This window comes from Leptopilina heterotoma, unplaced genomic scaffold (assembly GCF_015476425.1).
Source record: "Leptopilina heterotoma isolate Lh14 unplaced genomic scaffold, ASM1547642v1 Lhet_36, whole genome shotgun sequence".
Lineage (NCBI taxonomy): Eukaryota > Metazoa > Arthropoda > Insecta > Hymenoptera > Figitidae > Leptopilina > Leptopilina heterotoma.
In genome coordinates, this window is record NW_025111040.1 from 983,847 (window position 1) to 1,002,376 (window position 18,530).

Below are 18,530 nucleotides of genomic sequence, written 5' to 3' on the forward strand. Positions count from 1 at the left end.
AATTTTTAAATTTAAAGGTCCAGAATGTCAATTTGCAACTGTAAAGTCTAAATAACAAATTTAATAACAATAACTTTGGTATAAATGTGTATACCTATAAAATTGAACAATTTGAGCAGATTTGCGTTTTTCAATGAAAAAAACTGAAAAAGTTTTATAATTTTTAAAGAGGACTTCTAAAGACTTTAGGGACTTCAAAAAAACGAATCGAAATGGTAAGAAAAGTAATTTATTTAAAAAATATATAATTTGCTCCTAAATTAACATTTTTTAGCAGAAATTGTTTTTAATAAATTATCAACATCTTCGTCTTGTTCCTCGTCAGAAAAATCAGATTCACTGCTTTCGTCTTTTGTTGCTTTAGATTTTTCTGAAAAATATATTTGTTAATTATGAGAAGAGGTTTTTTTAATTACAAAATATTTACCATTAGGTTGAGTCTTTCTTTCCTCTTCAACTAGTTTTGTTAAATAAGAATTGAGGTTCTTCTGAACAATTTCTGCACTTTTGCGTAGTGCTTTTAGATTATCATTATCAACTTCATTGCCAATTTTCTCGTAAATTATATTTTCTCCCTTCGTCACTTGAACTAATACTGGTACATCCATTTTTTGACGTTTTACCTCTTCGTTTCTCTATTTGAACAAAAATTAAAATTCCAAAGTTTAATTATTTAATTATAATGTAGAAAATTATTTCGTATATGTTTTTATAATGTATTTTGAGGTTAGGTTATTCGTAAACAGAGGTAAACATAAACAAAACCTGAATTTCAGGTGTCCTATTAAATAAATATTACAACAATATTAAAAACTGATTAGAAAATTTAAAAGATAATAATTTTTATTTTTATTACCAAAGAAAGCAGCGAACAATCTAATTATTTAAACGATTTAAACTTTTTATTGTTGTCTGAAGGCAATTGTCAAGATCACGACAATCGTTGAATTAACAATGTCAATTTATATAAATATTGAAAAATACACTGTAAAAAAATCTGCTGTAAATTTACTATGTCCGACGTTGGAAAGTTTGGTCACTATGTCCGACGTGGTATTTTTACACGCCGACTGTAATCTACATAACCTGCAAATATTTTTTGAAATAATATTTTCAGTCGTAGCTTTTTGTATTTATGAAATATAGCCCAAAACTTTTTGTTATATTATTATTTACTTATAAATTAGCATATACTTTCTATAAATGTACATTATATACACTTTTTTAGAGTTATTTATAAAAACTTGAAAATTTTTCGAAAATCTTAAAGGAATAAGAAAATTACATTCGCCATGTAATTGTACAGATCGTGCGACGTAATATTACGTCAAAGTGTAGAAATACACGCAATGTAAAAATACCACGTCGGACATAGTGATCAAATTTTCCTACGTCGGACGTAGTAAATTTACACAAAACTATTAAATTACATAGTCGTATAATGTAAAATTATTAAAAATAGTAAAACTACTTTTGGAACGAAATAAATTTACTACGTACAACCTATAATTTTGATGTGTGAAATTACAAGTTTCGTGTTATTTTACACCAGATTTTTTTACAGTGTATTATTGTTAGTTCTAAAAAATGTTTAAAAAAAGAGCAAAAAATTATCTTACCTTATTTATTTCCATTGTAATAACAATAAAATAATATAAACAAATGGGGAATATTTTATTTTGATTTTATGTCAACATGGTCGATAATGTTGGAAACTATTTTTCTTCTTTCAAATCTTATCAACTTAAATTTTTCCAATAAAGTTAATAAAATACAAAACATTTTAAACAATTTTTAATAACGAAATTTCTAGTTTTGTCTTATTAAAAAAACATTTGTCTCTTTTTAAAAAACTGTTTAAAAAATAAGTACAATTTAAATTCAAAAACGACTTCCAGATGTCGTTGGATGACAATTCCGAACTTATCCTTTCTAAAAAAAGACATGGGATAAAAGAATCGAATGCACTCGAAAGTGTAACTCGAAAAGTATCGAAAAGATTAAGCATCGGTAATATGAATAGAAGGGCGAACTCATGTTTCCAAATGAAATTGTAGTACATTAAAAATTCACATATACTTAAGAGATGGAGCTGCAGTCTGAAATTATTCTTTTACTACTAAATAAATAATAATATAAATAATAAATAACATATAATTTGTAATTAAAAATATAATTAAATTAATAGAAAATTTTACACTTAAGCAAAAAAATATTTTAAGTAAAATAGAATTTTATTTAAAAAATTATTAAATTGAAAAAATTAACATTAAAACTTTTAAAAATTGAACAAAAATGAACATGGAATAGAAGCAACGAAGACGGCCGAAGGCCGTCTGAGGCGCTAGTTATTTAAAATTTAATTAAATAATAACAAATTATATTATAAATAATAATAATAAATAGTAATAATAATTAATAATAAAAAATAGTAATAAAAATATGACTGTTTTTATTATTAAAAAATAGTTTCTTTATTTAAATAGTTAACGTTAATGTTCCAAATAATTTGTTAATTTTATTATTAACGAAACAAGTTTTTATTTTTTATAATGAAAAATAACCAGAAGAGTTTAATTCAAATAGTCTAATATTATTATATTAGAATTATTTCTTTGTTGACGAAACAATTTTGTTTTTAAAACTTATTTTATTTTTATTTATTTTATTTTAAAAATTGAAAAAGTCTAAAACATTTTGTAATTGATTATTTAATTAAAATATTTAGTTGAATTAAAACATTTACTACTTTAATTAATAAATATTACTAATTTAAGGAACTTGTAAACAGGTGTAAAAATAACTAAAAAATATTCTTCTTTGAAGCACAAACTCTATATTTTGTGTCGTAAAATGTTAACATTAATATAAACGTCTATGTACAAAAAATTTATTTACATTGATTGTTAGCATTTTTTTTAGTTACTCTTAAAAACAAATATTTTTGCCGCATTTACAATCAACAAATATTCAATATTCGTACGTGCAAAATAAAACAAACAAAAAAAAATTTATTCTTTTTTCTCACAAATTCATTATAAAAATTCTCTTAAAAAAATTATGATATTCTAAAAAAAACAAACATCTGAGTATATAAACATTTATAAATAACTTAAATAATAAGTTAGTTAAAATAGAAGTACAAATAATTTTTTAAACTTGGTTTCAAAAATGATGAAAAATAGTTTTCCAGCACAAAATTATTTTTACTATACACACATTTAATCATTTTGGTATAATTAATATTTTCTTTTCAATTTGAAACTGAAGCAATTAACTAATTTTTCATTTATTCAATTTTTTTGAACAAACAATCAAAATTTGATTTCTTTTTCACTGGTAAAAAAATTGTTGTACAAAAATATGGCATTTTTTTAAGAACAAAAAAGATGAGAGGAAGAATAATCAATAATAAAACAATTGTAACATTAAAAAATACAAGTTGACGCAATCTCATTGTAATTATTCGCTCTTCTGATTTATCAATTCGCTCGTTTTAACTTTGCATCGAGTGACTCACTGGTATAGGAGAAAAAGTCTCTATTTTTAGTGTCTTGTTAAAAAAAAAAGAAAAATATAACAAAAATCGAAAAATACTTAATGATTATTTTTTGAAAACAAAATTATTGTTAAGAACCTATATTAATAATCGTTGTATTTTGAAAAAATTGAATATACATTTTTTTTCTTTTTTATAAGACTTTTAAAGCCTTGAGTACTTTTCCTTAAAGTTAAAAAGTAAACACTGAAATAAATTGCGTCTTAAATTTTCCATTTTTTAAAATAATCGATAAATCATTCGAAAAAGAGTAAAACAAAAAATAATAGAATAAAATAAAAAAAGTACCTTCTCACTAATGAGAAGGTAAAAAAAAATATGTTAGTTTGTTGTTAAAAAAAATTCTAAAATACAAAAAGTGATTTTCTATAAACTTAATTTTTTTTAAATAAAATAAAGCTTCTCTTATCTAATTTTAATTTTACTGTATCTAAAATGTAAATTATCTTTTAATCATATATACACAATTAAACATTAATCTCAAAAAATTATTTGAATAAAATGAAAATAAAAAAATCAAAATAAAAAAATTAGAAAAGAAAGAAAATCTCTAGAATAAAAATTTTTTCAAATAATTATTATTATTTTTCTCAAACAAAAATTAATTTACTATTAAAAAAAATTGTATTTCCGATTCAAAGAAATTGAATGTATCATTTAAAAACAATTCAATTTGCTATTTAAACAAATTAAACTTGCTATTTTAAAAAAATGTAATTTTCTATTAAAAAAAATTCAATTATTACGTAATTAACTTAAAGAAATGAATTGTAATAAAAAAACCTAAAATTGAAAGAGTGAAAAATAAACTTTTCTCTCTCAATGGCATCCACAACTCTTGACAACCATATTTTTGTACTTTTTAAGAATAACATTACTCTCGTCGAGGAAATAGAGAACGGAAATGGCCGAGAGTTTTGTTGGTGCACAACATGGCTTTGGAACTTTGCCAGGATTAACAAGATGCACAAGTGTTTGAACAATTGCGTGATTTGTCGCATTCATATGTGCATTTAATGGAAAATTACATTCCCCACTGCAATAATATGCGTCATAACCGTCGGGTGCAATAATCCAGTCCTAAAAAACAGGTAAACAAATTTTTTTAAAATTAACTTTGTTTTCGTAAATAATTATATTTTTTAATAATTAAATTCCTTTTTCTAATTTTATCAACAATCTTAATAGAAAATATTTATTTTATTCTACAACTAACCCAGTAAATTTAATTAAAAATTACACCAAATTAATTAAGAATTTATTTAGCTTTATTGAGAATTTATCTAAATTAATTAATTTTAACAAAAATTAAATCAACTTGCTTAACAACTTATTTATCAATACATATTTAATATTTGCTGATTAAAATAATTAAAATGAGAAAAAAGGATGGTAGGTGGTAGCTTTTTTAATCATTTTCTTTCTAAAAAAATCGATTTCTAATGAAATCAGTATTCTAAAAACTGTTTTTCTAACAAGTTCTGATTTCTAAAAAAAAATTTTCCAACAAGTTTTAATTTCTAAGATTTATTATTTCGATTTTTATAGTGTGAAAATTAACTAGAGACAAATCTGTCAAAATCAATTTTTGAATAATTTTTCTAATTAAATTTCCAAAATATACAATTAAAAAGAGTTTCAATAATTGAATTTTTTGTAAAATTTAATTGAAAATAATTGATTTTTTAAAGTATTTTATTACAATTTTTGAAAATCAACTTTTGAAGAATTTTAGTTGTAAATTTTGAAAATAATATTGAATTCACAAATTAAATTTAAATTTTAATAAAATATCTTTGAGTGTAAATTTTTAAAATAGAAATTAATAAATATTATCTATTCTAAAAATTATATTAAAATATTTTTGAAAAAAACAATTTTTAGAATTATTTTATCATAATTTTTTAATATTCAATTATCTTCGAAGAAAGTAAATTAATACTTTCAATAATTTACTTTTTTAGACTTATTAAAATTTCGAAAAAGTCATGTTCATATTTATAATTAAAATTCTTTCAAAATTTGATTATTTTTTCATATTTTTCGAAAATTCAATTATTTTTAAAACATTTTACCAAAAATTTCATTTGTTTAGAAATTGTCCAATTGTATATAATTGAAAAACTGTTACCTTTCAAAAATTATTTTAAAATATGTTTAAAAAAATTATTTTATGAATTTCTTTATTATAATTTTTTTGAAAATTAATTAATAACCTTTAAAAAATATGGACAGTTGGAATTATTATAAAAAATTGAATTTTTGTATTTAAATAATTGAATTTTCGAAGAACTTTCGGAAAGTTATTACAAATAATTGATTTATTGATAAAGTTTAGTTAAAAATGGTAGAAAATAATGGATTTTTTTTCAAGTATTTTATTGCAATTTTTAAATATCAAATTTTGAATAATTTCAATTGTAAATTTTGAAAATAATTGAATTCTCAAAAATTGGAATGAAAAATCTTCAGGTATCTATAAATTTAAAAATAAAAATTTATGAAAATTAGTTTCTAATAATTATATTAAAATATTTTTAAAAACAAGTAATTCTTAGAATTGTTTCATTCTAATTTTTTTAAATTCAATTATTTTCAATATTTTCAATTACATATTTCTTTATAATAACTTTCAAAAAAATCATGAGCAGTTATAATTATTATGAAAATTTAATTTTCTTGTTTAAATAATTTAATTCTCGAAGAAAATAAAAAATAAGAGAATAGAAAATTAGAAAATTTTAGAAAAATAGAAAATAAAATATTAGAAATCGTGTTTTAGAAAAACTGTACCCCATTTAAAGTCGCAAATTCAATTATTTAAATAAAAAAAACATGAATAATTAAAAATAATTATTTAAATAAAAAATATTTCTACGTTGTGAAAATTTCTCACCTGCCATTGTAAATCCCGAAAACTAACGTAAAGTGTTTGTATTTTACACGTTCTCGAATTGTACTGAGTAGCTGCGTCTGTAAAAAAAAAGTTTTAAAATTAATTTTTTTCCCTTCAGTAAATATAGAAAATATTCTAAATTAAAAATTCCATTTGAAAATAATTTCTAGATAATTATTAATTTTTTATTAAATTTTTAATATTAATTTAATTCTTAAATTCCTGTTAACTATGTTCTCAATTTACCAATATAGGGATTACTCCGATATTCCAAACTCGAAGAATCGCTTTTCTTTTTTCTCCTCGCGTCTCGTTTTTGTCTGAATTTTTTTTCCCTCATACCAGAACTTTTGAAAAAGCCAACCATAAATGGTTGTTTACCAGCATCGCCTCGAAATCCAACAATTCCAATATCCTCCGGCTTCACCTCGTGCACTGAAACAAGAAAAATTATCATTTTTTATTAAATATAGAAATTACAAATTTTAGAAGAAAAAAAAAGCAAATAATCTTCATCTCACTCAGCAAGAATTTTTTTCCGATTAATAATTTATTACATAAAATAATTAATTAAAAAACTCCCGATTTTTTGTTTTTCTTTTAATGAGATTTAAAAAATGGAATCAACGAATAGAAAATAATTTTGACTGCGATGAGAAAGGAAAGAAAAAAAAATGCAATTTATTTAGTACAAAAGAAAAGAAAAATTAAGATGAAAATTAATTTGCAAATGGGAAAAATGTAGAATGGGTGTTTATTGGACCCTGTCGCGTGCGATTATTTATAGCCAACCTTCATGAATATTTACTATTTAAGAATCTCAACGCCTCGAGTATAGATATACATTTAGACACGATATTTAATCGAGCCGTTCACTTTACAATAATCCAACACGATTCATATTATATAGTTTAAATCTAGGCCTCTAATTATAACAACTTTTGCATAAAGCAAAAACACATGTACGAGTTATATAAAGATTTGAAAGCCCATAGTCAAGTTTATTATTAACCACACATTTATAATAAAACCCTTCTTTTCACTCTAATATCGTATTCGCAATTTTTTTTCACCAGCTAACAAAAAAAAAAGAAGAAAACAAATATTTTACAAAGAAAAATTCCAAAACAATTTCAATTTTCTTCAAAATTCTATTTTATTCCTATTTATTGCCACAAAGTGGTGGAAAAAAAAAGAAAACAAAATTGTGATAAATTATTTTTTCTGTTGATTCTATGCACGTGTTAAATAAGTGTCCTATATATGTAAATAATTTTCCTATTGACAACACAAGAGTCGATTTTTGTGAAAGCTAGTAAATTGCCTTAGAGGAATGCGCGCATTTACTAAGATTGCAGACACCTGCTTCTGTACTTTGCCCGCGACGAGTTTTATATTATAGTATACAGACGAGAATAGTTTGCAAATTTTCCCTTATTTTCATAAAAGTGTATATTAATATAATAAATAAAATATATTCGTAGATTACTCGAAAATAAAAATTAATTTCATTTTTTTTGCCAAATTTTCAATCTATATCAATAATTGTTGTATTCCAGTAATTTGCTCGCAGTTTAAAGTTAGTTGTTGTTTGCTTGTTTGTTTCGTAATTTTTTAAAATAATTTTTCTCTTTAAGTATTTTCAATTTAAAAATTAATGAATCTTTAATCACCTAATCGTTGCGAAGAATTTTACTAAAAAATTTGATAATAATAGAATTTCTTCGAAGAATTTTATTATTTAGGAAAATAATTGAATTCTCGCAAAGAGTTTGGTTAAAATTTTTGAAAATTCTAATTAAATTCTTTTCGAAGAATTTCTTTGAATTTTTTTTTAAATAATGGAGTTTCTTTAATAATTTTAATTAAAAATTTTTAAAATAATTGAACTTTATGAATAATTTCTTTCAAGTTTTTAAAATAATCGTGATTGTTATAAATTGAAATTAAACATTTAATTATTGAATTTTATTAAAATTTTAGAAAGTAATTTAATTCTTTTAAAAAATTTTATAACGAATTAAGAAAAAAATTGAATTTTTTGTGAAATTTTTAAAAAAATAATTGAATTTTTGCAAAGAATTCTATTATTATTCATAAATATAATTAAATTGTGTCGAAGGATTTATTAAAAGTTTAGAAAATAATTGAATTTATTCGAAAAATATTATTAAAAATTAAAAACAAATTGAATTCTTCCATGAAATTTCATTAAAATTGTATTAAAAATAGTTGAATTTTTGCAAAGAATTTTATTAAAAAATTTAATAATAATAGAATTTCTTCGAAGAATGTTTAGAAAAATAATTGAATTCTCACCAAGAATTTTGTTAAAATTTTTGAAAATTCTAACTAAATTTTTTTTGAAGAATTTCTTTGAATTTTTTTAAATAATTAAGATTCTTTAATATAATTGTAATTAAATTTTTTTTAAATAATTGAATTTTACGAACAATTACTTTCAAGTTTTTAAAATAATCATGTTTTGTTAATAATTGAAATTAAACATTTAATTATTGAATTTTAATAAGATTTTAGAAAATAATTGAATTCTATTGAAAAATTTTATAAAGAATTAAGAAAAAAATTGAATTCTTTCGTGAAACTTTTTGAAAATTGAATTTTTTCGAAAAATATTATTAAACATTTTTTAAAAATCAATTCTTTTATGAAATTTTATTAAAATTGTATTAAAAATAATTGAATTTTTGCAAAGAATTTTACTATTTATACATTTAATTGAATTGTTTTTTGAAGAAGTTATTAAAATTTTAGAAAATAATTGAATTCTATTGGAATTTTTTAAAACGAATTAAGAAAAAAATTGAATTCTTTCGTAAAATTTTCTTGAAAATAATTTAATTTTTTCGAGAAATATTATTAAAAATTAAAAAAAAATTGAATTCTCTCATGAAATTTTATTGAAATTGTATTTAAAATAAATTAATTTTTGCAAAGAATTTTACTAATTATAAATAAAATTGAATTGTTTTGAAGAATGTTATTATTTTCGCAAATAATTGAATTCTTGCGAAGAATTTTATTAAATTTTTTGAAATTAATAAACAAGAATAATTAAATAGTAAATTAATTAATAATTGAATTTTTTAAAAGTTTGAATCTGAAATTATTCAAAAATTCATATTTGAAAATAATAATATTTGTAATTTTCATAATAATAAGAAATTGAATATCACGTTCCGTGCGCTAGCGAGAGTAACATTTGCTAGTAATTAATAAAAAAGAAAAGTTAAAAATTGAATTTTCAATAAATTGTTTTTCTTCATCTTCTTTTCTTCTTTTTTAGAGATAAAAGTTCAAGGATAAATATACAGATTTCCGAAGGAGTAGTCTAGCCGTGAGTTTCGCAATAATCTGAGAGTCAAGGACGTGCAACCAGGTAATGTTTTATATATTTATTAAAAGTTGCTCGTTCCGGTTTGGACCGGAATTGTCGAGTGTATTTTTTCTTTTATTTGGTAAAAAAAACTAATCGTCTTATTTTTCTTCTAGATTCTACAATAAACTCATTCTATAAGACAGAAAGGAAGAATTATTCAGAAAACAAGAAACATGAATGAGGGGAGGACGAAGAAAAATACTCAATTTTGAAATTTTCATTCGAATTGAAAATTGAGAGAGAGAGAGAGAGAAATTTCTACACTCTGGTAAATATGAAAATTAAAAATTTAAACAAAAATTTACATTTAACTGAAATTTAACTAAATTTGACTAAATTTAACGTAAATTTAAAGTCAAAATAAACAAAATCATAGCATTATTTTTAATTTTCTTTTCTAGAAATTATTTGGAAAAAATAATTCTGAAATTAACAATTCTATATTAATAACTAAACGAAAATTTAAATTCGTAAATAATTTCTCAGTATTAATCCAAAATGAGTAACAAAAATAAAAAACTGCCTCTTGGAAGGAAAAACTTTCCAAATTAATTAAAATAATTTTTAAAAAAATTCAATTAAACTTTTTCAAAAATATTAATTCTACAGAATTCTTAGTTAAAAGTAAGAAAAATTCATATTTTTAAAGATTTTAATTTGAAACCTTTTCAAAATTCAATTATCTCTAAAAATTCACGTTATATTGCTTTTAATATTCAATTATTATCTAAAATTTTAACTGAAATTCATTTTAAAATCAATTTTTATTAGAAAATTCTACACGAATTCAATTATTTAAATACAACTATCAATTTTTATTAGAAAATTCTACAACAATTCAATTATTTTCATAGAAAAAATTGTCACAAGAATTCAATTGATTTCTTCAAATTTTAAGAAAATTCTCTAGAAAAATTCAATTATTTTCTTAAAAACTAAAATTCTTTTCAAGAAATCAATTATTTTCATAAATAATAACATTCTTCGTGAGAATTCAATTATTTACATAAGGAATTCTTCGAAAGAATTCAATTATGTCCATAAATAACAAAATTATTGCCGAAAATTCAATTATTTTGAGGCATTTTAATAAAATTCTTTGAAAAATTCAATTATTTTCATAAATAACAATGTTCATCACAAGAATTCAATTATTTTTAAATGTAATAAAATTCTTCTTGGAAATTCAATTATTTTCAAAAAGAATCTAATAAAATGCCACACAGACATTCAATTATTGTCAAAAATTTTAAAAGAATTCTTTGTAAAATTTAATTATTTTTATAAACTTTTTGCAATTCAATGATTTTCAATGTCTTATTTTCATAAAATTTCCAAACAGAATTCAATTATTTAAAAAAAATTTTTCTAAAAATCTTCGTAAGAATTCAATTCTTTTTATGAATAATAAAAATTTTTCATGAATTAAATTATTTTAATTCAGAATTTACATAAAATCAGTCAAAAGAAATCAATTATTTAAAAATTTTTATAAAATTCTTCGCAAGAATATTAAATTATTTTGATAAATATTTAAATTCTTTGATGAATAATAAAATTCGTTGCATGAATTCAATTTATTAGCGGGATAAGAAATAAATAAATAATATTTTTGATGAAAATTGGGAAAAAGTCAGGAAATTGAAATATAGTAGGGAATTTTTGTCAGTTTTGTGAAGTTTCTAAAACGAGTTCTTTTGGTCGTCAAGTTTAATTTTTCGATAGCTACTTTTTTTAGCTTGAAAACAACTTATTGCTACTTTTTTAAAATTAATTATTAAGTCTACAACATTCACTATATTAATTATTAAGTGCGAAGTCTGTACTTGTAAAAATAATTGAATTCTTGCGAAGGATTTTATTAGGATTTTTGTAAATAATTAATTTTTTTTTTTGAAAAACTTTATGGTAATTTAAATTATTACAAAACATCGCCTTCTTCATGTTCTGTAATAATATTCTTATAATTTGTTGAATTTCAAAAAGGTTGGAATTTGAATTTTTTTAAAATCTTAATTCCTATGGAAAAATAATAGTGATTAAATATTTTTATTTAAAAAAGAAGTTATTGATGTTTTTGAATAATTTTACAATTAAAGAAATTCGTAAATGTAGTAGATCATTTTTTTGAGTATCTATTATTTTTTTAGAGTGAATCAGAATATTCTTCAGGGTCAGGGAAAAAGTGAAAATTTTGTCTGGAAATTAGGGAAAATTCAGGGAAAAATAAAATAAAATTTCTGTGGTAACCCTATAATAATTAAACGAAAATTTAATTTCGAAAATAATTTCAGGTGATAGAGTCAAAATGAAAAAAAAAATTGATCATTGTAGGAACAAATTCACAAAGTCCAATAAATGATAAAATGAAGACATCATAGGAAGAAATAGAAATAGAAAAAAATATACACAATAGAAAAAAAAATCTATACAGTGACAAATGAATCGAATAGTTGGGGAGGACCTTCAATAAGATTTTGTCCAAGTTCTTTATAACCATCATCAGCAACTTCATCATCATCATTATCTTTATGTGAGAGTGAAGTATATAACTGGATATTAAGAGAGAAAGAAAATATATGTATACGTGTCGCAATAGAAAGACGCACCTCTCCTCGAGAGGCACATATATACACAACAATTCTCTCGATGTTAAAATAAAAGTCGATGTATATGCCGGTGAGCTACCAATACAAAATCAGAATATGTATATAAATATAAAGGTGTAGCACCGATCTTGTGTTTTATATTGAATGATTAAAGGTAAACCGGTTGCCCAGTGGGACCTGGGGGAGAGTTACGCGAATGCTCGAAAGAGAGACCTGTGAGGAGTTCGCGGTGAGGGACGTAAGAAACAAAATGATCTAGGCGCGGCAAACAACAAACTATACGCGCCTCATTCTCTATAGACCCTCTCTTTTTATTATTAACACTCTCCTTGCTCTCCTTGCCATATGAACGAGCTTATTATCCCCAGGAATAAAAAAGAATCCCTGTTAAAATTGGGTCACATGATCCTTTCTTTTCTTCTTTTTTTTCTTCTTTTTTTCTCAAAAAAAAAAACCACAGTAACAAAAAAACATCATCTCTTGGTTTTTTTCCCCCAAATTTCCATCTCTTGTTGTATATTTAAATCCCATAATATATTCGGTTTCAGTTACAAACATATCGATTGAAGATCTAATAGTTTCAACATTCAAAATAGTTTTTCATTTGGAAAAAATTGAATTTCGCCTTTTTAAACTTTTATTCCTTTTCTCTTGCAACTATTTAAGGGGAAAAATAATTTTGTAACTCGATACATTTCTGGTTTTTTTTGCTTTATATATTCTTCTTCACAATAAAACACAATTTTTAAAATAGTAACCGAAAATAGAAAGGGAAAACAAAATATAATACTAATACTATTACAGGGTTGCCACAAAAAATTAAATTCTGATTTTCCTTCACTTTTCCTGATTTCCAAACGAAATTTTAACTTTTTCCCTAAGAAATATTCTGATTTACTCTAAAAATGATTAGTTAGTCAAAAAAATTTTCTATTTATTTGCAAACTTCTTCAAAAGTAAACTTATTCGAAAATATCAATAATTTTATTTTTGAATAAATATTTAATCATTATTATTTTTCTATAGAAATTAAGATTTTCAATAATTTTAAATTCAAACCTTTTGCAATTGTTTTCATCATTTCAATTCAATTATTATTTAATAGAATTTTTAACAAAAATTCTTCTCTAAATAAATTATATTTTTAATATTTTTTGAAAAAAAATTTCTTTGAGAATTTTCAAAAACATTTGTTTACAAAACTCAATTTCACAAAATTTCGATTATTCGGATTATTCGAAAATTTTTAATTAAATATATTAAAAAATAAAAACTTTAAAAAAATTAATTGTACACAATTTTTAATTAAAAGTAGAAAAAATTCAAATTTACAAAGATTTTAATTTGAAACCTTTTTAAAATTCAATTATTTCTAAACATTCGCGCTATAATACTTTTAATATTCAATTATCTAAAATTTTAATTGGAATTAATTTTAAAATCAATTTTTATTAGAAAATTCTACAAGAATTCAATTATTTAAATTAAAAAATAAATGATTTATTGAATAATTGAATGTTTCTTAAAATTGAATTCTCATAAAGAATTTTATTAACAACTTTTTGTAAATAATTAAATTCATTTGACAAATTTTAATTAAATTTTTAAGAAATATAATTAAATTTTACGAGGAATTCGATTAAAATTGAATGAAAAATAATTGAAATCCTACGATGAGTTTTATTATTTGTGAAAGTAATTGAAGTCCTAAAAAGAATTTTATTATTTATGAAAATAATTAAATCACTGTAAAAAAATTTATAATTTATGAAAATAATTGAATTATTGCGAAGAAATTTATAAGAAATTTGTAAATAATTTAATTCCTGGGTAATTTTTTTATTATTTATGAAAGTAATTAAATGTTTGCGAAGAATTCTTTTACAATTTTTTTTTTTTTAAATAATTGAATTCTTTTGGAAGATTTTATGAAAATAGTGAATATTAAAAATCATTAAATTGAGGTAAATTTTTGAAAATAATTAAAATTTTGACAAGAATTTTATTAAATTTTTCGAAAATAATTAAAATTTTGGCAAGAATTTTATTAAATTTTTTTGCAAATAATTGAAATTTTGCGAAGAATATTATTAAATTTTTTGCAAATAATTGAATTTCGGAGAAGAATTCTATTATTTATAACGATAATTGAAATTTTGACGAGAATTTAAAAAAAATTTTGTTACATAATTGAATTTCTGCGAAGAATTTTATTTCATTTGAAAATAATTAATAATTGTTGTAGTTCAATTCTGACACGAATTAAGTTTAAAAAAATCTCGGTTAACCTTTTAGAAAAAAATTGAATATTTGAAGCGATATCAAAGAAATTTTAAGAAATATTTAAATTTTAAAAGATTTTTAATTGAATTATTTGAATTTTTTTGGAAGAATTGTAGTTAAAATTTTTATAAATAATTAAATTTCAATAGGTTATACATTGAAAGTATTTTGAAATTTTAATTCATGTGGTTAAATGAATAACAAGTATTTTAATATTTATTTTAGGACAATTATTGACATTTAAAAAATTTAATTTGTAAATTCTGAAAAAATTAGGTTTTTGAAAAATTGTAATTTAAATTTTTAGATATATTTGAATTGGTTCAATTTCATTTCTCGTAATTGAAATCTGATGGAATTGATTTTAAATAATTGTCACTTAAAATTCTAAAAAATAATTAAATTTTGAAAGAATTGTAATTTTTAGAAATATTTAAATTTTTGTTTTGATGAATTTTTATTTAGCACATGTTGCTTTTTAATTTGGAATTAAACAAACTTTTCATTTCCATAATTTCTATGCAATTGGATTTTTTTTCTTTTTACAGAATTTTCGTTAGATTAAATTAAAATTTAAAGGAAATGAACCATTATTATATTAGAAAATTGCCAAAAAAAAACCAAACAAAAATTGCTCGAAGAAATAATTAATCAATTTTCCCCAATTTCTTTAAGGACAGTTTCGAAATTTATAAATGTGTCTAAAAAATATTTATCCGTGTGGATATTACATAAGAGTAAATTTCTCCCCATTCTGAGGGAAAATATCGAATAATTATTATTAGAATTTAATGACGAATAATTATATGTTCCATTTTGACAGGATATTATTATAAATAATAATGTTCCATCACATAAAGTATATAAAATTTCATATTTATGAATAGAAGTAAATTGTGTGACATTTGAAATGTCATGTTTTGAAGTTGATACACCTGTTGAAGAATATCAATTTAAAAAAAAAGCTCGAAGGCTCAACGGCAACAGGTGTATTTACCGGCTTATCTAACGGATCAGAAGGTTTCCTCTTCCTCATCACTGAGAGAGCCTCATCTCGGATTCAGTGGCAGAATTGGATTCGGGGGTCGAACTTATCTTACAATCTTGGGACTCTTATTCTTATTTTTTTTTCTTTTTTTTTACTCTCATTCTTATAAATACACACACGCCCACCTCCCATGTTGTAAGTCAAGGAAGACAAGAGGACGCCATTTATCTTTTTATCTCTAACGTTTTCTTTTTTCATATTTTTTCTCAAGTATCCATAGCGTATTTATTTTGGAGTTTTACGTTCTTTAAAAATTTGTTTTCCTCCCTTTTCGGTAGTTAATTGCAAAAGAAATAAAATAGAAAAAAAATTTGAGTAACAATTTTAGAGCTCTTTGAAAATTTACTTGGCGATAAAAATAAACTTTTTTTTTATCGAATATGGAAAATAAAAATTTTTAATATACCTATTTATGAGAATAGAGACGTGAACGTGCTTTCGAAATTCAACAAACTTAAACTGATCCAACCAGTTACAAATGCTAAATTTAGGACTATCGATAGAAGAAAATTTTCAAACAAGAAAGCACATGATTAATTTCACAACGATTACATTATTTTCTTTTCTACCTCCAACAGGCTTCGTACTCGATAATTTATTTTGAAAAAGTAGTAAAATGTGACATTAAAACAAAAAAAAGTAGCTATCGAAAAATTAAACTTGACGACTATTTTCATAATTTCTAAATTAAATTACATTCAAAAATAGAATAATTTTTTTCAAATAAAATATTCAAAAACAAATTTATTTTTCCACGGGAACTAAAATATTTTAAATAATTTCAAAGTAAAGTCTTTTTGAAATTTGATTATTTCCAAAAACTAAAACTGTAATTCTTCCAAGATTCAATCATTTTTTTGTTGTTGAGACTTTTAAATAAAATTATTCAAAACTTTATGTATTTTATTTCAAAATTAACATTTTAATATTATTACAGTTTTTCAACAATTTTCAAAGATTTCAATATAAAAATATTTGGAACTTTAATTATATATAAAAATTTAAACTATAACAATTCTAATATTCAATTATTAACTAAAATTTTAACTGAAATTCAATTTAAAATCAATTCTTTCTATAAAGTTCTAAGAGAATTTAATTATTTAAATACAAATATAATTAATTTATTGAATAATTGAATATTTCTGAAAATTGAATTCTCATAAAGAATTTAATCAACAAAATTTTAAATAATTGAATTCATTTGAAGAATTTTAATAAATTTTTTTAAAATAACATTTTTCGAGAAATTTAATTAAAATTGTATAAAAAATAATTGAAATTCTGCAATGAAAATTATTTATGAAAATAATTGAATTTCTAAAAAGAATTCTAGTATTTATGAAAGCAATGGAATTATAGAGAAATTTATAAAAAAAATATGTAAATATAATTGAATTCCTGTGAAATTTTTATTATTCATGAAAATAATTAAATGTTTGCGTAGAATTTTATTAAATTTTTTTTTTAATAATTGAATTCTTATGGAAAATTTTTGAAAATAATTAAATTTTTGCAACGAATTGTATTAAAATTTTTAAAAAATAATTGAATTCTTGGGAAGAACTTTATTAAATTTTGTTGAAATAATTGAATTCCTGCGACGAATTTTATTAAAATTTTTTTTAAATAATTGAACTCTCTTGGGAAATTTTATAGAAAAAGGTAAATATTGAAAATAATTGAATTTCGACAAATTTTTGAAATTATTTAAATTTCTACAAAGAATTTTATTAAAATTTTTAAAAATAATTAAATTCTTTCAAAACATTTAATTAAAAATGTATTGACAATAATTATTAAATTCTAATGAACAAATTAGATCAAATTTTTTTTAAATAATTGAATTTTTTCGACGAATTTTCTTAAAAATTTCAAGAATAATTACATTTTTCGAGGAATTTAGTTAAAATTGTATTAAAAATAATTTAAATCCTACGATGATTTTTATTATTTATGAAAAAATTGAATTCTTGCAACGAATATTATTATTTATAAAAATAATTGAATTCTTGTGAAAAATTGTATTAAAATCTTCTTAAGTAATTGATTTTTTCGAACAACTATGTGAAAATTATGTTATAAAATAATTAAATTCCTGCAAAAATTTTATTATTTATGAAAATAATTGAATTTTTGTAAAGAAAGTTATAACAAATTTTTTTCAAAAATAATTGAATTCTTTTGGGAAATTAAATTAAAATAGTAGATATTGAAAATAATTGAATCGTTTGAAAGAATTTTATTAAAATTTGTTGAATTGTTTCTAAGAATTTTATTAAAATTTTGGAGAATAGTTTTTTTATTCCAACTATTAGCAAATTTAAAGTAGTGCAAATTCTCAAATATATAGAAAAAATAGCTTTTAGTGTCAAATCTAAAAAATTTTATCCAAATTGTAGCAAATCGCAGAGAAGTAGTAAATTAGTAGGTTTTACTAGATGAGTACAAAGCCTGCTTCAAAAAAAAAAAAAAAATATTGAATCTTTTTCTTTTAATTTAATAACTGAATTTTAGAGTTAAATAAAAAATATCATTAAAATATTGTTTAAAAAAAACTCACTTGATCGATCAGAAGGATGAACAGATAAATAGAGTCCTTGATTTCCTTCGCGATTGTTTACCCAGTGTTGCAGGGGTGCACTCACATTGAGCGAAATCCATCCATTTTTCAATGTCGTATTCACCGAATCAACATATTGTAGTTCTCGTTGTCTAAAAAACAGAAAAAGAAT

The 18,530-nt window shown here is 21.3% G+C and overlaps 2 protein-coding genes and 1 long non-coding RNA gene across 5 annotated transcripts in view; 1 reads left to right on the plus strand and 2 right to left on the minus strand.

The window, feature by feature from the left end:
- The first annotated feature begins 15 nt into the window (after positions 1-15).
- Positions 16-13,106, plus strand: LOC122505573. The gene is made up of 5 exons (XR_006301927.1): positions 16-215; positions 4,427-4,650; positions 9,763-9,855; positions 9,969-10,123; positions 12,150-13,106. It is a non-coding gene; the product is annotated as an uncharacterized LOC122505573 (long non-coding RNA).
- On the minus strand, positions 214-1,768 carry LOC122505572. 2 transcript variants are annotated; one of them, XM_043617285.1, is made up of 3 exons: positions 1,620-1,768; positions 428-635; positions 214-370 (listed from the first exon to the last, which is right to left on the minus strand). In XM_043617285.1, exons 1-3 carry the CDS (start codon positions 1,632-1,634, stop codon positions 261-263), a joined length of 333 nt encoding a protein of 110 aa, XP_043473220.1. In that variant the 5' UTR covers positions 1,635-1,768; the 3' UTR covers positions 214-260. The 2 variants fall into 2 exon arrangements, with proteins under 2 accessions (XP_043473220.1, XP_043473221.1); XM_043617286.1 differs by lacking the exon at positions 1,620-1,768 and adding an exon at positions 857-1,076.
- Positions 4,252-18,530, minus strand: part of LOC122505571 (protein 60A) — a 28,088-nt gene continuing 13,809 nt past the window's right edge. For both annotated transcript variants that reach the window (XM_043617283.1, XM_043617282.1), the window contains exons 4-7: positions 18,359-18,510; positions 6,702-6,890; positions 6,456-6,532; positions 4,252-4,639 (exon numbers count right to left, since the gene is read on the minus strand). In XM_043617283.1, coding sequence (XP_043473218.1) covers positions 4,379-4,639; positions 6,456-6,532; positions 6,702-6,890; positions 18,359-18,510 — 679 coding nt within the window. In that variant the 3' untranslated portion in view covers positions 4,252-4,378. The remainder of the gene's footprint in view (positions 4,640-6,455; positions 6,533-6,701; positions 6,891-18,358; positions 18,511-18,530) is intronic.